Source organism: Drosophila eugracilis, unplaced genomic scaffold, assembly GCF_018153835.1.
Source record: "Drosophila eugracilis isolate 14026-0451.02 unplaced genomic scaffold, ASM1815383v1 contig_90, whole genome shotgun sequence".
Classification (NCBI taxonomy): domain Eukaryota; kingdom Metazoa; phylum Arthropoda; class Insecta; order Diptera; family Drosophilidae; genus Drosophila; species Drosophila eugracilis.
The window spans coordinates 9,565,368-9,586,942 of NW_024573812.1; the positions used below are offsets into that span (position 1 = coordinate 9,565,368).

General features: G+C 42.1%; 2 protein-coding genes across 2 annotated transcripts; both read right to left on the reverse strand.

Moving 5' to 3' along the window:
* LOC108112468 lies at positions 1 to 964 on the reverse strand. Its single transcript, XM_017222320.1, has 2 exons — positions 748 to 964; positions 1 to 688 (listed from the first exon to the last, which is right to left on the reverse strand). Exons 1-2 carry the CDS (start codon positions 947 to 949, stop codon positions 51 to 53), a joined length of 840 nt encoding a protein of 279 aa, XP_017077809.1. The 5' UTR covers positions 950 to 964; the 3' UTR covers positions 1 to 50.
* A 393-nt stretch (positions 965 to 1,357) lies between these two features.
* LOC108113070 lies at positions 1,358 to 21,005 on the reverse strand. Its single transcript, XM_017223510.2, has 7 exons — positions 20,765 to 21,005; positions 20,481 to 20,624; positions 15,994 to 16,100; positions 13,997 to 14,170; positions 9,993 to 10,147; positions 9,652 to 9,931; positions 1,358 to 4,297 (listed from the first exon to the last, which is right to left on the reverse strand). The coding sequence occupies exons 1-7, from the start codon at positions 20,798 to 20,800 to the stop codon at positions 2,731 to 2,733; spliced, it is 2,463 nt and encodes an 820-aa protein (XP_017078999.1). The 5' UTR covers positions 20,801 to 21,005; the 3' UTR covers positions 1,358 to 2,730.
* Between the last annotated feature and the right edge of the window lie 570 nt (positions 21,006 to 21,575).

A 21,575-nucleotide genomic window follows, 5' to 3' on the forward strand; every position in this document is an offset into this window, starting at 1 on the left:
TTCCTTTTTGCAAAAGGTAAAATCACATTATTTCCCTGTCCCTGGTGTCATCATTGTACCATATCAGCGTCTGCGATGCAATCCTCATCATCTTCAGCGGTTATGTGGACAGGTGGAGCCTTCTTATGACCGCGATAAGGATGAACCGGCAATGCCGTTTGAACCCTTCGCGGTCTGGGGCTTGTGCGCACTCTATTCGACTGCTGTGCAGGCTGCTCCACGTACTGACCCCCATTGGCTGCCACATTACGCCCGGCTTCGTCAACGAAATCCGTGATAATTTGCCACAACGGTATGCGATCCGCCAAACCACGGGAGCGAGCCTGGAGCACGGCAGCAGTGGCAATCAGCGTGAAGTTCAGGATTCCGGCATTGAAAATATTCAGCCAAGCAATAATCTGTTGCTGACTTTCAGTGGAAACCATTGATGGTACTGGGAAGGGCATGGGAATAGGCACAGGAATGGGCACGTTTGTGGGAACCGGTACAGGTGCTGAATTCTGCATAGGATCCTGTGGGCAAGGCACAGCATGACCATTAATATTGCGCTTTTGGGGCAGCTTTACGGCCAGCGGAGGCGATGAGGATGATGATTTAGAATTGACAGACGAATCCGATGATTTCGTGGTGATGGTGACTTGCGGTTTGGCCAAGGTCATGGTCAAAATGGTGGGAAAGTTGGCCGTACCTGTTCGGTGATGATGTATGTTTAGCTTACGTATCAGGAGCACCAAATCCCCTACTCACCTGGCTGAACATTTGCCTCGCGGGCTATTCTCTGCTCGGCTCGTTTCACCCAGCCGCGTACCGTGGACTCCGGAACACCCAATTCACGCGATATTCCGGCCTTGGTTTCACCACCACGGATACGGGCTATGGCTCGTTCCTTATCGTCCAAAGAAACCTGCACTCGGGGACGCTTGCCACGCGGCACTCCGAATCTCTCCATTCCGTATAGAGAATCTTAAACCTGGTATCCAAATCAAGCGAAGAAGCGTTTAGAAAGGCAGTGAAGAACTTTCGACTGGGTTTTGGGACTAGAGATTAACACAATTTCACTCGCGTTGCCCTGTTCCAGACGTTCTGCTCAGCTCGACACGACGATTTTCATTGACAGGATTTGAGAGGTGCGGGACTTTTGGGTTTGGGTCAGCTGACGTTTAAGTCGGCGACAAGGTGGTTTTTTCTTCGCGTTCCCACAGGCCTCTTCATCTTTCCCTTTCGATGACATTTGCTTCTCCCACTTGCTTCCCCCTTGTCTCCTTCTTAAAGAGAAACAACTTCACCCAGAGTTGCATTTTTGCTGTTCTTCAGGACTGTCAACTTGCTCAGAGCCCTGCAAATCAAACTCAACGGCTTTTCAATTTCTCATTTTATTCGTTTTCGTACTTTTATTTTACATTTAATTCTGACGTACACTAAAATATGTGTCCTAATTTCCAAGTTTTTCTTATTCATTTCTTTCGGGGTATTACCTTCCTGTTTAAATCTTCTTTTTGGGGTTTTTACATACTTATTGTGGTTGCGGGGTCAACTGTACCTTTGAGGTGCAGAATTCGAAGGAGTTTCTAGGTTTCAGTGAGGAGTTTACTGTCAACAATTTTTGTATGGGTGCAAGTGGAACAGGGCTTGGTTTTCTCTGAACCCACAATGCCGCTCTAGTTCTTACGAATCCAATTCTATATAGACTTAAATACTAGAACCATTCTTAGGTTTTAATTTACAATTTCTCTCAGGGGAATATCGGTTTTTGGGTTTCATATTCCTCTTTCTAAAATTCCTGCCACAATTTGTGGAATTCATGGGGGAAGTTCTTCATTCAATTATGGACTAGGTAAATCTATGTGCAAAAAATATACCCTATATACTGTATATCGTACATTATATACATAAGCATGTATGTATATATATGTATGTATATACGCCTGGTTTCGGTTGACAATTTGCCAACAATAGTACACTGTATTCATATTGTGTTTTACCGATATAATAACTAATAAAACCACCAACAATTGTTTATTTTAATACTCTTATTACTTTGAATTAAATATTTTTGTTTTCGTTTTTGGCTTCATTTTGGTTTTGTCATTTTACCTGTCTACCTTAATTAAAATCTAGTTTCTTTATGCCTTTTAAAGTATTCCGCTTTTTCGTATCTTCTTTTTTCATTTCAACAATTATCACGTGACAATTTTTTCATGTTTTAATTAATTTATTCAGGGCAGTTGAATTCCTTTTCTTTGTGGTGTGAGTGTGTTTTTTAAACATTTATATGTTCGAGGGCTTTTATAGTTTTTTATCGTACAATTATTTTCAATTAATATTCATTAGATGTCACGTAGAGCGAAAGTTATAGACTCGACTGGGCAGAGCTACTTACATAGTTAGAAGGGGGGATCCTATTCAGTTTGCAATTTGTAAAGATTAAAATAAATATACTGGAGAAAACCCAAAAAGTATTTTGAAATATCCAAACTTATATGACATTTTTGAAGAATTTTTAATAATAATTAATAACTAAAATATTGTTTTAATATATTTTGTGTTGAGTAGAAGTTTTAAACAATATTTCCATAAACCTACTAATGTAAAATGTTTTAATATTTTCTCTTAGATTTACAAAGGATATATCCTCCAAAAATGGTTTTCGTAACAAAACTGAAGCTATAAATAACTTTAAAAAATATTAAAAATGCTTAAAAAGAAATCACTATAAAATCTTAGTGTTCCTTAGTAATCCTCCTGCAAATGATGCCTTCCTTGCTGCTTCGCTGAACTCCTGCACATTCGTCTTAAGATCGCGAAAAGCAGGCCGAACATGAGACACAGTCCCAGGGTTATCAGAGCCAACTTTCCATATGGCAGCTCGCTGAGATCGCGTCTCAGGCAGATCTCCGGGGATTCATCGTGCAGCACCAACTGCTGGTATTCGCCAGCATGATGGAGTAATCCCAGTTGCTCCAGATTCCATTCGATATGTCGGGTGAGTTGCGACAACGTCGAAGTATGCGTCACATTTGGACAATTAGCTATGCCATTGCAGATTAAATGCTTGGGAATGCAGACTTCAGTGTCCCCGGGACATCGAAAATCACAGCCGCCATCCTGGAGAAGTGAGGCAGCCAAACTGCCATCAGGATTGCGGGGCAGGTGGAAGAGTTCCGTCCAAACTAGCCGGAAGATATTACGTCCCGGTTGGCCATCACCCGTATATTGGATGAGCACGGGAAGAGGCTCCTGATCGGCACCCGTGGCTCCCAGCTCCGCTGTGGTCAGTATAGGCAAATCTCTGGCCAAGGATATATTCTCCGGGCAGACCACAAATCTGGGCTCCAGACGTCCTGCCAAGTACACTTCGATCTTGGCACTTTCACAGCTGCGATCCGCAAAGCGAGCTTTCTCCAAGTTAAGCCACAAATCCCGCTGGGCGGCCACCTTTAGTTCCCAAATGCACTTCTCCCGACGATAATGATGCTCTGGCGGTGCCATGGGTCCCGATACCATAGCCAAAGCCTTCTTATAGGGGAATACCAGCTCACCATCCGGCGAGGGTCCAAGGGTAATGGGTCCACACAAAGGACCATGGGCAAACTCATAGGTTGCCTCGAACAGGGGATTCGGGTTCTTGAAATATGATGTAATGGCATGCTGGCCCTGCACAATCATCTCGAGGTTCATCTGATCCGCTGACGATATAACTCTCACCGCCCGAGGGATATTATCGCAAAAGCAGGCCAGGTTATTCTGGTATTTGTCCCGTTCCTCCCAAATCACCAACTTATCAACCCGCTCCTCGTGACACCGAGTGCAGGCATTGCTGTTATAGGGAAGTTCCTTGAAGGACACCGAATTCACTTCGATTATGGCTCTGGCGTACAGCCTTCGATCCGTCACAAATTTATACTGACAGCGGACGTCACTTCCACCGGTTCGCTTGAAAATCAGTGAGTTCAAGGGCGATCGAAGACGGCCTCCTGGATGTTTCCAGGCATACATCACCTCATCGCAAAGGGTGTTCGGTACTGGATCCCCAAACCTGGTGTTGTTGAAGAAATCGTAATGTGCCCAGTAGTACAGTGAGCTGCCGCTGTAGCTGCCTGTCTTGGAGTCGAACTGAACGTACAGCGAGGGACTGGTACTGACAAAGTCCACTTTCTCCATGGGTCGGGAGAAGGTGTCGCAGAAGGTCTTTATGATCCGAGCAGGATCGGCATGATCCGAATCGTAGATCGTCAGGGATTCCCCGCAGTCTCCTTCGTACTTTAAAATCGGCGATTCGATACGGTTAATGCGGAAACTGAAAGTAGAAAGTAAAAGTAGAATTTTCATTACAATTGGAAGCTTTTTATAAAGAATTTAAATGTAAACTTTTTGCATTGCCTTAGTAATTCCCTTTCTAAATCTGTAAAGAAAATGGAAGCCGATATATCTTTTTGTTCTACAGTGTCAACCATAATCATAACTCGTGTTTGGTAAACACCTCACTCGGCTGCTGGCTCTTTGCCAGGCCGCAATTTTGGTCGTGTGCTTACGTCCTACAATTTAATATAAATTCCGCCAGCCAACAGGTAAATCTGGCACTCTCCCTCTCTCTCTCTCGCACTTTCTCTTTAACTCGGAGAAACCCTCTCTATCGCACACACGTAGCCTCGTTAGGTTTTGGGGTCGCGATGTGAGTTGCATTTCTGCCTCCATCAAATTGCATTCCAAAACTATTTGTGGCACGCTGGCGAAAACGACGGGCGAGCGCCAAGGATATTTGAAAGGAGTTGATGTGGAAGGCCAATTTTCTGCAGTTTTCCTGCATTACGTTACGCTGGCTGATGTGACTGCAGTCTTTTTGGGGGAAATTCAACTTGGGTCAGCGGAAATAAAGGGCGTAGCAAGCATTATTTATTTATTAGGTCAAAGATTGTGGATCAAGAACTTTATAGATAGACACATCATGGCTTTATTGTCAGCTAAATCTGCTGATCAATAAAAATATTTACTACTATATTAGCTTAATAACTGTACTGATACAAAAATTAATCAATGCTGAAAAGCCAAAATCCCCGCACACACCACTTTCGGAGACCCCAAAACTGGCAATCATGGTTCTCAGTTACTCATCCCACAAAATCCGCAAAATAGTTATATAACTCGGGTCCTGTTTAGGGTTTGCGTATATCCTTTTATATAACTACCATTCAGAGTGCGGTGAATACATTCTATGCAATTACATTTGGCTCTATCCGAAAATATGACATAATACAACATTTTATTAACTCACACAAAGTTGGGCGAAAAAAAGTAGAACCAAGGCTGCGGGGCAGAGGGAAGTCGAGAAAAATCACCATCATCAGCAGTTTGAAAGGGAGAGAAGGTGCGGGGCGAACGTGTAGCGTCTGCCACGCCCCCTAATCTACGTCGCTGGCAGGCAGCAGTGTGGCACAAATTTCATTTGGTTTCGCTCTTGTTTTTTATGCCCGTGAGTCTTGCCCCTTACTATTCATAATGGAGCAGAGTTACTATTTTTTTTACCCAACTATGTAGGGGATATATTCCCCTCCCCCTTCTGGGCGCTTTTCGACGTGCCCATACCGTTATTCACGTACGCGTCGTCGAAAAGTAAGCCCCGACACCCTGCGGCATGTCCTCGTAATCCGTTTTCAGCCTAGCCCAATTCCAGTTTATACACTGGGAGAAAATCGTAAAGTGATGGATAACAAAGTTTGTGATAAACCTAAAAAGTAAGCTTGTAAGTTTATTCCAAAATATCACTTGGGTAACTTTTCGTAACACATTTTCTTCGAGTGTAACCCCGAGTTTGGAACTCCCAGTCCGAGTTTCCCCGTTATGCTGACTCAGTGGGCGGGTTTATTTTGGGGGTGGCGGCGGTGGAGCAAGGGTCGAGGGGGATTGTTGTCAACTGGTTAGCCTGGTTATGTGCATATGGGAGTCGATTGGTGCCGTGGCCAAAAGCCCAGAGCGTCAGTTTATGTGGCCATAAGGCTTATAAATAGCCCAAGTATGCGACATGTCTTGTGCATTTCAAGCGGATTTTTGTTACGTTTTCTTTTTCTTTTTTTTTGGGAACCAATGGCCCAGTGATAGTTTGGTAAAAAATGTAGCAGATAGGCTACAATTGATTTTATTTTCGCTTTGTAGGAAAATCGCCGAAGTGTGGGTCAGAACTATAGTGGAGTGGTGGATTTTATTAGGCAGTTGTGTGTAATAAAAGATACCACAATCAGAGGAACTTGAATACAGTAGTTTAAATAAGTGAAATCAATAGAGGTAATAGAAACAAGGAGGGGCATCATTAAAAATGTCTTTCGTAGCAAAGAACAGCTGCATCCCTGCTTAAGGCAGTCGCCAAACTACAACGTAATGTAATAGGAAGTCGCAAATGATAGTCGACATTAATACACAATAGTAACACAATCTATCGGATAATGGCACACTAAAGCAGACGCTGATGAGTTGTTAGTAGCTAGTAAAACCAGTACACGGGCAACTCCCCTTCGACCGACCAACCCACCATTCACAACATTATTGGGAAAAGTGTGTGCTCTGCACAAGCAAATGCATTGCTTATCCATCCCCGCACCACTGAGTAGGAAACTTAAGTGCAATATACTCAAGGAGTGTAGTTCAACATCTGGTCAGCTCACTTGGAAAAAATCGCAGTAGATAGGTGGTAGTACCTAGTAGACAAAGACCGAGCAAACAAAAAACGAGGAAGCCACCAGAAGCCGAAAGCAAAAGCAAAGCCATGACATGTTACTTAAATGAGCAACTTTGTTGGAAACAATGTCGACAGCGTCTAGACTCGGGACTCAGGACTCAGGACTCGGGACTAGGGACTCGGGACTTGGGCATGGAGACTCGAGACTCCTGCGACAGGCAGCAGGACAACAGCACCCACACACTTAGTTGGGTGGAATGCTTTTGAAGAGGGCCAAATAGAGGAAGGTGCCCGAGGTAAATGTAAACTGACAGTTACGAAGCGAACTGGGAGAAAACCTTTCTAATGGCTATACCCTTACAGGGGGATATTATAATTTGCTTCAAGGTTGCAACATAGTAAGGGTATGTACTTATTATTGATTGGTAGTAGTGGGTTGAGTGTCCTTAGTAAGGGAAAGGTGTACGGAAACTGAAATATTAACTAAAGTTCATCACAGACTTATTAGTTCGTTGATGTAGAGTCCTTTTTCCTTGACGTTCTTGATTCTGACTTCACTCAAAGGACACTTCCTCTGGATTCCATTATAATCACAGAAAAAGCTGAACAAAATCTTTAAGATTCTTCTTCATTTTATTAATATAACTAATTATAATCTTTTATCTTAACGTATTATATATGTATTCCATATCCCATACTCGTATATTATAAGGGCATATTATAGTTCGATCTTCATAGTTACCCTTCTTTCCTATTACCTTTGTTGTTGCTGCGTTGTCGGCTGCAACTTGAGTGAAGTTGGCAGAAACAACAAACGGCAACAACAAGCCGAAACAACCACAACAACATTGCCAATAACAACAACCACAAGGAGAAAAACTTGGCCAGAGAAAAGCAGGAAAAATGTTGCGGGTGTGTGCCGAACGCAGTTTTCCATTGCATTTTTCGTCTACTTTGAACTTTTCCCCCAAAAAAATGAGACGAAAAAAGCACAAAACTCACGTAGCTTTGGCCAGCTCTTTCGCTGAGCGTATAGACCTCTCTTTCGCCTAGCATCAAGCTCTCTCTTTCGATTGCTTACCCTATTCGGTTGCATTTTGTGCACTGTAATCACGCAATCATGTTGCCCACTTCTGAACTCTTAATGGCAATCGGTGTAAACGTGCGCACAACTTTTCCAGCAGCCTCCAACCCTAACCGAACCACTTTTCCACCCACTTCTCCCAGTGCCCTGCGTTAGCCAGCAACAATGGGTTTACGATGGTTACTAGGAGCTCCCTTGGAACTCCTCTTTGGCTCTGTAGGTGGACATAAATATTTATCTTTTGGCAAAAACTTGCTTGATATTTTAAACCCCCAACCTCCGCCCGATCTTTCCATCTTCGCCCATGTGCTGTTGTGATGTTTGCCCTGTACACATAGTTTTCTTTAGCCGTTTTCCCAGCAAAAACTTGGCAATGTTCGGTAACAATTTCTGCATAAATTACAGAGCTGCAACATCAAGCGGTTGTTTGGGTTCCTCAAGCGGAGGAGGTGCTCCAGAATCATTGCAATTGCAGCTGGATTACTCGAAGCGAACTTGTGTAAATGCTAGGACTTCAGATTACAGAGGAGTAGGGCATAAAATTGTGTGATTGGTAGAAGAAGTTACACGAGAATGCGGTAAAAAAATATAGATAGTATGGTAAGTCCCAAGTAAATTTTTACGATATTTAAAGGAAGTCTTTCGTGATAAAGTATATGTCAGAGTTTCTAGGAGAACACACTAATTTCTTAACAAAAATACTTCAACACGGAACTGAATTGAAGAATGGCCCTATAACCAGACCACCTTAAATCCTTAAATGCTGATTTCCATATGACCTCTCATTTCACACTTTCAGTTTACGAACTTCCATCCTTATCCTGTTTTCCCCCACTGCCATTGATGTGCCCTAAAAGTGTCAGAGAGATAGCTGGAAAACTTCGCCATAGTCTTTACCATTCGGTGCGCCAGGCAAAGCCAAAAACCGCAGCACAATAAAATATTTCGCAGCGCGCATGGTGGGAAATGCAGTGGAAAATACTCAAAATGAAATGCACAATCAATGCGACACTTGGCCAAAAAGTTCAGACACTTCCCCAGCAAAATTCCAGAAGCAAACAACGCCGACAAACGGCGACAAAGTAAAAATATATATACATTTGGATTTATGTACGGGAGAGTATGAGCACAAAGAACAACTCCAAGTCGACACGTTAAATTAAAATGTCACATAAATCTTTGCGGAAAATTTCATTAAAATACGCTTACAGCATAGGAACGCAATGAGGGAAAGCCCCGGGATTGTCCCAGGAAAAAGATGGTATGAAGTCCGATGGAGCTAGTGGAAAACCGCCCACATAGCCGCAAAACTTTGCACTTGTAGAGGCAAAGGCTGGCCAAAAGGATTTCGGACTGTGGAGTGGGATCAACTTGGATAGTCCTTGTCGGGATAACTGGTTCAAAAATGGAAATTTTAATGGAAAAACTTGCAAATGCAAAATGGCAAGTGGTGACCCCGATCTTCAGACGAGCTAAGAGTTTCCAAATGTTTTCCCAGACATGATAATTTAAAAAGGAACTTGAAACTTATTTGATTTTTGATTAAAAGTAAAACTTTGTCGGCAAATTTTTGTTATGACTATTATCTAGAGACCTAAAATCTAAGAATTTTTTACTTAAAAATTGGTTGATTTGTAGATTTTAATATTTATAAATATTTTTTTTGGTAGCCTCAAAGGCTTCTTTAATTATTTCAACCGATTTTCATTCATAGACATAATCTATGTTGGCAAACATTCCCATTCCTCATCTCAATAGGCGTCTGCAATTTCCACCAAGTTCCAGCTGAAGGACTCTTAAATCAATCTTCCTTTACAAAAAAATAGGCAAGTATGGATAATATGACACACATTCGTGAGGAATGCTCAATGAAATGCATGGAATTCCTAATGCCTACCTGGGGAAATAAAGGCGCACAATTTCGCCGACATGTCCTTTGATGTGGTAACTGCAGGACGTATTCGGCGGATACCAGTGGGCGATGCTGAGGAAGATGCCCTCGCTGGCGCTGCTGTCCTTTAAAGAGTCAGAGCTCAGTAGCCAGTCGCAGACGCCGTGCTTGATCCCGGCCGTCTCCACATGTCCTGGCCAGTTGCCAACGTTGAAATGGAAGCCCGTATTGAGCAACGGACCCGCCGGCGACGTCACAAACTCCACATACATGTATTGTGATGTACCTGGCGGATATGCAAATTGTTTAGATGGCTGGAGCTCCTCTCCTCTCGTCCGGTTACTCACCAATTATACTGAATGGGAACTTGCCCAGACCGCAGAACTTTCCAATCAGCGGGGAGTGCTCATCGCGGCCATCGTAGACGGCTAGCCAGTCATAAGGACAGTGCTCATTACCAGATCCAATTGGCCTGATCGGGCAGGTCATCACATTCTCGCATCTGCAATGGAGAACACTCACTTTGATTGCTGGCTTCTTTGTTACATTTATGAAAGCGTTGAAAGGGTAAATTTAATTTATCCAACGCCCCCCGACAATTCAATAAAAAATTGTGAAAAACTGAACAATTAAAAAACTCACGTTCCACAAATAACCAAGAAAATAAAAGGCAAAAAAGGCAAAACGGAATAAAGAGTAAGGCTGGCAATTGAATAACTGACTGAGTGCTGATGCTTTTAGTGCCTGGCGGAAATCCGTGAAAAAATGCTGGTGAAACAGGGGCGTGGTCAAAAGGAGGGATAAAAAACCTTTGGCGTTAACTGATTTTCATGTGAAAATGCAAACACAGAGTTGGCTTTTAAACAAAGGATAAGGTTGTATTTAAAATCATTATTTAATATAAAAAATCAAATTACTTTGAATCAAAAAGTCTTCAGATTGAGTATTTGAAGTTGTCTCAAGATGAGATTGGGAAAGAAGATGAACTAATTAAGTCAAAGAACTTCAAAGCTGGTTTAAAAATAATCAATAAGATAAACCTATTCCTTTTCAGTTACTTGACAAAACATAAATCACTTACCTAATTGTCTGAACTAAAATTGAATTGAATTCTTTTGTAATTTATAAAACTTTGTTTATAACTTAAAATGTAAATATTTCTTAACGAACTTTGAGGGATTAGTCTGGTGACTTCTCTCTTTTCTACAAATGCTTTTAGAATGGACTTGAATAAATGATTTGTGAGCTTCATAACTTAAGTGCCCCGCCGCCCATGGTCATGACATTCATTTGCACTTTGCCAGCCCGAGGAAACTGGGCAAAAAAAAAGAAGAAGAAAGTTCTCACAGAAAAAAAGATGGAAAAAAGGCAACGGAAAATCCAAAGCGTCTGTTTTGAAGCCTTTTCTAATTTCTTGCGTCAGACGGTCGAGGATGCTTTTAATTTTTTGCTGGTTTGCTGGCCGTCTGGTCGGATTCCATATAACCCTGACTCCTGGCACTCCTGAACCACCAGGAGGGGAGTCAGACAAAGTGACCTTTGTGCCCGTGCCCATTGATGATGGCCACGTTGACGGGGATTCACAATTTCACTTGCCCCTGGTGGAGCAGACTGATTGGTGGGCTGTTCAAAAGGCAAATGAAATGCCTCTCTCACCTATGCGAGTGAACTTTCTAATTGAAAGCTAACTTTGGCAATTACCAACTGAACTTTAATCAAATAGAGACCGAGTCAGTGAGTCAAAGCCAAAAGCCAGGCAGTTGAATGTGATTCGGCCAGTGAAACAAAAATAGCAATTTAATTGACAGTTCCATTGAGCCTTTTTGCTTTCTCGACATTCCCTGGACTTTCCTTTTCCTTTAGATTTTTTTTTGACCAATCGCTGAAAGTTTTTTTGGGAAAGAAACTTTTGACCAACTTTTGTATCTATATCCATCTATACTCAGCAGATAGATAGATTTCTATTAGCTAGTCGGTTCGTTTCAGTCAATTTAATCACTTTGTCAGCAAGTTTTTCTCCTTCGAGTCTGCGAAGAGCTAATCCAACTTATTGATAATAAATGCGTTGTTGGCCAGAAAGTTGATTACAAAGATGGGGACAGGGCAAATGACTGTTTAGTCTGGGTGGTAAAACTTTTTTCCACCACCCACAAACAGCACACATATCAAAAAAAAAAGAGAATAAAAATAAAGAAAAGAAAAGCGAGGCACAAAAAAAAAACATCAACTGACTGGTAATAATTTTGGCATATTAAAAAACTTTTTTACTCGATGACTTTTGCATTTGTTTGGCATCCGGCCGTCGAAGTTTTGCCGACTGAATTTTTCTGCTGTGATGGCAGAAATATTTTTGGTATACCGAGAGTACTCGTACTCGTATAGCCAAAAGAAATTAGGAATGCTGTTGTGGGTTGTATTTTTTGACAGCCAAAGGAGCTGTGCAATAAACTGAAGTGATTTATAAAATAGCGGCAACACGAGAGGAACTTTCTGCTGACTTGGCATCAACTTCGTTCGCTTCCGAACCCATGAATGGATCTGGCGAACAGGTCGGGTTTTATGAACTGGATTTATGGCAGATTTATACAAGGCTTAGACGGATTATGTTGATTGTTTAGGTTGCGAGAGTTGTCTTATTGGCAAAAACTCCAATATTTGATTATTGAAATTGTAACTAGATATTTTCTGCTTGTTTACCGTCCAAAAAAATCTCTTTTATGATTAAAAGTTTATTGAAGAAATTTCTATTTTGGGATAATATTTCGATTTCGTTTCCAAGTAAACAGCCTTCCCAGTCCCTGGAAAGGTATTTAGAAGGTAAGCTCTCCACCACCATGATTAGCTCCTTGGCAAAGGTCTGTTTGTCTAATCCTTTCCTGCAGACCGAAAGTAACTTAGACTTGCAAATTAATACACACTTTAGAGGGATTGAAGCTCGAGTTTTTACTCCTTCCCTCATTGCGAGAACCCAACTCAAAGTTGGCAACTTTGACATGCGTCTGTCGTTTTTAGCTTCTCGTGTCCCTGCCATCGGACTTTTCAAAAGGTAAATATTCAAATTGAATCTATAAAAATAAATTGAATGTTGCTTATCTAATTCCAACTTGCTTTTGCCTGATGTGCACGTGCTGGGCTGAGGAATCGCAGCTGGAAAGGGATGAGGTCCAGGGGAAATATGCTGACTCCAGAATTTGCACATCAAACAAGCTTAAAGATACTCGGCCACTTCTGCCGGCCAGGCCATTTGTGCTGGGAATGTGCAAAGTGTTAAAAGCTGAAGGTTTTTCCCACCCAGCCATAAAATCCCCAACGGCAGGAGGTCGACCAAGGAGCAGTAAGGCGCTTTGACCCCATCCTCTCATTACCCCGAGTTCATGATAAAGCAAATATTTTGTGAAAGGTCATTTCGGTTAAGCAAATGTAAATTGTATTTGTCGCGACAAAGTAGAGCTGCCCGATTCCAAGGGGAATTATGCCCACTTGGCTGGAGATGGGTGCTTGGTAATGAAATATTAAAGTTCTGATTTAAGCCCAAAAAAGGTTGGCCAGGTGGGCCGGCAAATGAGTTTGCCTAAATGGCCAAGGGAGACTTTCTGAACCGAAACATATTGTTTGATGTTAAAAGTTTCTTTAAACGGAAACTTAAAGGAATTAACAAAAAAGAAAGGTTTCAAAGGGTGATTCTTGCTAGTAGAAAGTAGAAGAAAAACTGTTTCAGTTTGGTAAAAGGTGGAGAATATGGAGAGAAGCTTGGAAAAATCATTGAAGTCTTTCCCTCTGTATATAACGGTTCTAAGCAAATCTCCAAAAAGCTAAAAAACCTTCAAAATTTGAATATTAAAGAAATCAGAGAAAAAGATGACTTCAAAGGTGGGTAAATTCGCTTCTCTCCTCAGACAATTTCATCATTTTGGCATTAATAATAGAAGACAGCCATGACTGCGAGCATTTTCTCGCCCCCTTCGTGTTTTTCCGCCACAATCGAGGGCAACCTCACTCAAAGCGTAATCCTTTAGCCAATTTTCCCAGGCACAAACACAGTGACAGAAGCAGAGACGTCGGGCCAGAGTCACAGATACAGATACAGATTCGGATTCGGATTCTGGTTGGTAGAGTGACGCATACAGATACGGGGGGATACAGATTGCAAGCTGAGGACATGTCGCCAACGTTTTCCAGCAAATTGGTGCCAATTTTTGCGAAGAACGCTGATGTTGCAATTTTCTCTCTAATGCTAATCCAATTTTCATAGTTTTTGCTTGTATTAAATTAACATAAACACATAATCGTTAATCAAATTATGAGCCATAAAAAACCATTATTATTAAATGTGTTATTGAAGCCAACTCACCTCTGACCATCCACGGCAAACTGTTCGTTCTGCAGATACAATTTAATGTACGGCTGGCGGGTGTGCAACTTATAGCGGCAGTTCAGGGCCCGAGGATATAGGCCAGGATATGCAGGCGATTGGACGTAGCAGGTCTGCAGGCGGCAATCCCGATACTCCCTCTCACAATAAGATCTGAAAGATACATATATATAATATATATAGAAAATCATTGAATTAGAGGCATGACAATATTTAATTTAATTTGTTTCAAATTGGTTATATCACTCAGCTTCCCCTCCGACAAATAAATGCTTTCACCAGAAGGCGTCCTAAATGATCCATGGAAGTTTTCGGGTTCGTTTGCCCAGTCCTTCGACTGCGTCAAGGAAGCCAGAAAATTGTGTTCACTGATTTGGAAATTCCTGTTCCACCCCCCGCTCACCATTTTCCCTCCAACAAATGTGCGTTCATTTTTTTGTTTCTGTTTTGCGAGCTTGTAAAATTGTTGTTAAATTACAACAAAAGATTGTGTAAAATTTTGGCTGCGTATAATTTTCAATTTGTTTAAGTAAAACAAACGGAAAATCATTGAAGGGCGAGGCTAGCGTAAATATGATTACCATTTTTATTCCCTTTTCTCGCTGAATCTCGTCCTTTTGGCCCTATCTCTCTACTCTTTGTCTTTGGCAATTTGCTTTGGTTTGGCTCCTCAATTGCTTTTGGGTTTTGGCTTTGGTGCCGAGGCGCGCGTGACCGCAAAATTAGCATAAAAATCATATTGGCCATGTGGGTGATAAGAAGGGGGAATCCTCTAGCCCCAAAGGAGGATTGCCCCCCCATGGTCGCCTTTGATGGGTTCTTAAAGAGCCAGCACTCATTGCCAGTTAAGTCAGTAAGAGTCCTTGAATGATGAAGTTCTGTAATTTTGCTGTGGCCAACAATTAAATGATTTTATTTTATTTCTCAATGCTTATTTTTGAGTGATTTTTTGCTTCAGTTCCATTCAAATTATTTTCAATGAGCTTTTCCTTGCCCCAACTTACAATTTTGATGATTTAGTTCGTGCAGAAAACTGATAGCTTTACATGCTCTCAAATTATTCATACTTCTTGTTGCCTCCTTTTTCAACATGGCCACATTTTATAGTAAGTTCATGTCTGCAAATAACTATTTTTATTTATTTCAAGATTTCTGCTCAAACCATTTTTATCCAACAATTTAAAAAGAAATTAATAACAGCTTCTGCGTTGGATTGCCTTCGTTTTGCCTGGCCTTTCAAGTATCATCTGCAATGGCAAGTTATTTGAGAAAATGCCTACTTGGAAAGTTTGTATTCGCAGACTTTTCTCGTTTCCAACCATCTGCATGCATATGCACAAATATCATCTGAGTAAATCTAGCATAGTCCTCCCCGCCTCGTTACTTGCAGCCAAATCTTTGCTTAAAACTTGCAACTTATTTTATTAAGATAAAAGTTAGACTGGCAGAGAGAAAGTAAAACAAAAAATCAAAGAACTCCAAAAAAGAGAATCAAATAAAATTTAATGTCTGCAAAGTTTTACTTTTGTCAGGGTTTCAGGGGTGGTGGTAGGTAGGAGGCTATGCCCAACGAAATGAATTCTTCTCTTCGGTTTCAATTGCCGACTTTTTCAGCCATCCTTCAGGCGTAAATCCCCCTCGATTTCCCGCTCGCGAATTTGATGTTTGCCGCAGTGCAGAAAGCACAAGTAATTCAATTTAATGCGACCTTCTGTTGCCGGATTTTCTCTGCTGTTTTCTGACTCGTGTATGATTATGAAATGTGCCAGCTTCGGTTCGAAGACAAGGACCTCGTCTGAAGTGGCCTGTCAAAAATATCTGCGCCCAGCAACCACCACCCTTCTCCTAGTTCAATATTTTTCGGTAATAAAATTGAATTAACGTTGGGCATATAAAAAAAGAATGAAGTCCCCAAAAGGGAGCCTCTTTTGGAAACCCATTCGATTACCCCGATACTTGGTAAGCCATTTACTCACCCTTGGACAACTTCGCCGCGACGATTTGGATATAATTCCGGATGTTGGCCATATCGCAGATAGACTTCCGTTTGCTGTTCCGCGCGTGAATCGAATGTGAAGTAGGTCTGCAATTGGTAGATATAAGAGAAAAGTGCGGGATGAGTGGACAATGGCAGAAAATCACGTATACGCAGTGTGTGTCTGTGTGTGCGAGGGGGGAGCAGCCCTGCTGCAGCTTCTCCTCCCATCTCCCATTGTCACTGATGAATTTTGTCAATTTCCCTCCAGCTTGGCCCGACGTCAGACAATTGCGTGTTTCACCCTCGACCACGCCCACGCCCACTTTTCCGCCCGGTTTTCATTCCATGGCCTGCCACATGGAAATGTGCAATGTCATTTGCCCTGCCACCAACGCCCACCGACAAGTCCCCTCCGAGTTTTCCCTGAGCCTCTGCCATCCTGTTTGCCTGTTGTTCCCTTGCAACGGTTGCCGTTGCCTCATCAGCGCTAATGACGTGCTGCAGTGACGTAGGCAGCTGCCACGCCCCCTACAGCACAGGCATACCACAACCGCCCACACACACACAGCTGGATATGGCCAAAAGAAACGAAGGCAGAATGGAGAAAAAATCCAGGGGTTACAAAAGGGTAACGAACCAAGAAGCCCGAGAAAAATATATTTCAGAATAATAATGGTTAAAAATAATTGAAGGCAGTTCCTTTATTATGTACGCCTTGTCTTTAACGCGGCTGCTAAAAGTTTTTAAAGAAGCTGTAATATGTTAAATATTTACTATTTAATTTGAATTGCTTAAGTAAGAGCTTTCTTTAAGATAAACAGATCGAAAGAAGATATTCTCATTAATAAAACTTTAACAAATTTAACAACTTTAAAGATAGTAAGCCTATTTAAAGTTGAATTTGATGCATTTTAAATAGAAATATAAACTGAAACTAGTACAATTCAAGCAATTTTCCAAAATGTATTCACAAATTGGCGTACATTTTTAATAAGTGGCTATTTAGCTCAATAAAGCACATTTAGCACTAGTTATTCAAACTAGCAAACACGATTTGTTCCGCAACGTTTACCAATTTGATAAGCTAAACAAAAGCAATGATTATTGCCAATTTGTGAGCTTTGATTCGATTCAGTTGCCAATCGAATTCATGCTGCGCCTGCCGCCCCTTTCCCCTTCCTCCCCCAAAAAATACATTCATTTCAATTACGGATATCGAAGTCGAAATTATCGACAGACAAGCCGCAAAAGCGATTTCCTTACGCCCCGCCCCATTTCCACCTGCCACAAAGTCAACGTCACGGTTATCAATACACCTTGTTCCCCCAAAACCCATTCCGTTACCAAATCGCTCGCTCCACCGGCCTTGAAGGCCACATAAACCTCGTTGGCCATTTTCCATTGGGGATCTTTCAGGAGGATAGCGCCAGGGGAGTGGAAAAGGATTTTGGCTGGGTGTGGTGGAAATTCTGCGGGGGGAGGGGCGTAATGCACATGTCAATATTAAATGCGTTACCGGCGTCAATGACGTTAGCGCCACTTAACGATGTGAACAATGGCAGACGCAGGCTCGTTTCGATTTATCCAGATGCTGCTCACGTGGATACCCATCCGCTCGTGCCACCCCAAAAATATCTCCCAAAAGCTGCAGTCCTCTGTCTGAACGTATATATATATATACCTACTAGCTACCGATACGCATATAGAGGAGTTTACACTGAGAGAAAAATGCTTAGGATTTTATTACAAAAGTTCATTCTGTGACTGAAACTTTCGAGTTTTGGGATTCTTTAAGAAAGTTCTGCAAACTTTTTGGATTTTTCTTTCTTTTTTATTCTACAACATTTAAGATGAAAATATTTTATTTATTCTTGTCTTATTTTCTCTCTGTGCAGTTTCAGAATGCATTGAATATTTCCAAAAGCGGAGCTCCGCTGATCCCGATTCGCTTGATGATGGCGATAATTATGATGGCGGCGGAGATTATGCCGATGATGTCCTCCACGGTCGTCCTACCGTTAATGTCCTGACAAATTTGCGCTCGAATAAATTAAAATTTCAAACTGATTTGTTGCCGCCTGCTCTTTGGCGTCCCGTTTTTGTGAAATTATTTTTGATTTATTTCGCATGGAATTTATGTTAATGCGAATGCGAAATTATTTCGTTTCCTCTGCCGCCGCCGCTGGGCGATCCTGTCTTGTCCCTCATTAAATCGTGTTATTACATTGCCAGAGCTGTCGCTTATTTTTATTTATTACTGAATAAAGTCCCCTTTGGCCCCTCGCCCTCTATCCCCCCGCCAATCCGACGCACTCGCGCCGAATAAGTGGCAAAAAGTTCCCGTCTGCTTAACGGAAAAACAAAAAGAAGGAAAATATGAAAGAAAAAACACAAAGCGCAGCATCCGCCAACTTTCAACTTGCAACTTCCAGCGAGCTTGGAGAGTTTTCATAAATATTTATGACTCCATTAAGGTGTGCATAAGACACACTCTGGAGGGTGTCCTGTCCTGCCAGAGGAGACCCCGCATTTTGCCACCCCTCCCAGTTTGTCTGTCACGGAGTCCGGAGCTCTGGAGCTCTGGAGCTCCGAGCTCGGAGCTTGGAGCACTCATTCATGGCTTTAGTCGGTTGTTTGTGTTTGCACATCCCTGCAACTTGTTGTAAGCCGGGCCATAAAGCCAATCGCCTGCATTGACTACGCACTGCGAAAAGAGGGGGCAACTATTTGACTTTGGGATTGAATGGAACAGGAAGGCTTGAATAGAGTTATGGATATTCGATGGGATGTGATTTTGAAGGTTATAGCATTACGATGGAATGTGTCAGGTTTGAAATTGGTTTGGCGATTGGCAAGTGCAAACACAGCCATGCTTCTGGGCGAAGATAGTTGGAGTTCATAGAAAATTTGGTCAATTATTCTTGGGAGGGAGAAACAATAGAATGGAAAATGTATTCAGTGACCTTTAGCCTTAAAGTTCCCTTTGCTTACTTATTGTGACAGCTCCTATCCCCCTTAGATGTAAGCTAACTATTTCCCTGACACATTTTCCCTCTGAAATGCTAACCAAGAAAAAAGTTATTACTCTTTCTGCCACTTGCCCGTCTAATAACACGCTTTATTGTCTTATTTCTTTTGGGGATAATTTCCCTCCATCTGTTACCATTTGCAGGGCATGCATATTTCAAGAGTCTTCCTTCCGCCCTCACGACAAAAAATCTCCATTATAAATATTGAAATTCTTTATGTGACATAAAGAACTTATCTTTCATTTTATAAATGCAAATACCGCATCAAAAACGCAGCAGCCAAGCAGTTGACAAAAAAGGAAAACAAAAATACAAAAAATAAGAAAAATAGTCAGGAAAATCAGAGGAAAATAGCAACGAAAAGCGAACGGGGGCAAAGCTAAATAGAATTCAAGTTGTGAACTGAAAATTCACATAGATATGCGTCTATATATATAATCTGCTGTATATATATATATATATATATCAGCAGGAGGAGACTGACGGCGCCAGCCAGCCAAAAAGGATGCAGGAGACAGGACGCAGGACACGCCGACAGACGGAGGCCAGACAACAGTGCAGTCCACCCACGCCATAGACGCTCGACCCACTCCTGAATAATGCATGCAAAAATACAGAAAAGGGGAAAAATAAATATAAGGGAAAATAGAAAAAATAAAGCACCGACACACACACACACAAACACACACAGGAGGAGTATCTGTGTGTATAACTCTCGCTAAGTGCGAAAGTGAGTTGCATAGATGCAACCGAGCAGATAGAGCAACACGGGTCAGGACATGGAAGCAGCCAAGCCAACAGGGAGCAAATGGGACGGGTCGCACTGGGAAATGGGAAATGCGGAAAGGCGGCTCATAGAGGAGCGTGCTTGCAGGGAGCAGAGGGGGAGGTTGTCAGGAGTGAAAAGGGCGAAGACAGGCTGCCAAGACTGGTGTGCTGTAATATTTTCCTTAAATTATGTGATAAATATAAATATACAGACATTTATATACGTACACTGAGGGAAATAAAGTCTATTAAAAATATACAAATTTATTGCTTTTTTTATTAAAGAATATTATTAACCTTATTTTAGGTGATTTAAATGAACTTTTCAGTTTTAGAATCCCTTTTTAGTAATTTATTCAAACGTTTCCTTTCTCCTTTCTAAATTCAAATTTTCCAAAACTCACTCAGAACTCAAATCTAATTTTTCCGCGTGCAGATATATATCTAAAGCCCTAGAAATATGCATGGAACCAGGACAAGGGGACCTTTGTTTATTAGTGTAAGTGGCAAGACGCTGGCGACAGAAGACAACAGACGGCAGGACTTCAAGGATGCCTGTCTTTGTTGCCCCGGCAGTAATTGGAATTCTCTCCTGGCTGGCTGGCACAAAAATGAAAAGTCCCACCGAGAGATCTCTCCGCCTGAGATGACGAAAGAAAGAAAGTGTCCTGCCTGTGCTGGGGCTCACCTGATCCGTAAAGTTGTCCGTGTGGAAGAGGACCTTCACATAGCTGGTCTCGCTGATGAATGTCTGCGGCTGTTCCGCCTCTCCACAAAACATTCCCGGCTCCCGGCGATTCGAGACATCCGTCTTGGCATTGCCATCAACAATCTGCAACAATGGGTGTGCGAGCACAAGAACTCGATTTAGTATGTCGCATATGTCATCGCTTAGCCTGGCGATATAAATTAGCTCCCGCCGACATTCTGCGGAGATAAATCAAGACTCGGCCCAGTGACGGCCACACCCACCTGCAAATAGCCGCCCTCGCAATGTGTCGCATTCATCAGCTGACCCACTTTGAACTTCTTGAAACGCAGACGCAGCACAAAGTCGCGGGGCGCTCCTTTCAGAGTTCGGAAGCGGTACCAACAGGTCAGCGGACGACCCACGTTCTGATTGCTGACCTCCGGGGAGCTGATGTCCTCGAAAATGTCCACCGTCTTGTTGCAGTGATCTCTGGACACGTCCGAGGAACTGCCACTGCCACCACCTCCGCCGCCGCCTCCTCCGCCGCCACCTCCTCCACCGCTGCCACTGCCGCCTGAAAAAGAGGTAAAAAGAATAAGTTAGTTCATCCGTTTTACCCAAGTTAGTAGTTATGTAATTACTTAATCAATTTTTGATGTCCTTTAAGTATTATTTATTGCGATTAAGGACACTTTCTCCCTCTTAAAAACGCAATATTTGTACCATTGCCATGTTCCTTCAGAATAATCTCTTTTAATTCAAATTTAAACTAAAAAACTAACATTAACATAAAGCACAAACTTACCCACATTCAAAATGTAATCTGTTGATGTGAATCTTGTTGATGAACTCCCATATTAGCCAACAATGGGTTTCCCCCTTAAACTTTCATCTCCCATTTTAGGTTCGTGGGACCTCCTAAAGTCGTGCTCCTGATCCCAGCATTAAGATAGCATGTGTTGTGCTTTTTGCAAATCTCAGCCAGAGATTTTAAGTTACTACCATGTGGGCATGCAAAACCGCAGGACTAGGCTTATTAATCTCCAACCACCGTTTACCTCTATTTTTATATAAAGGAAGAAAAACTGGGGG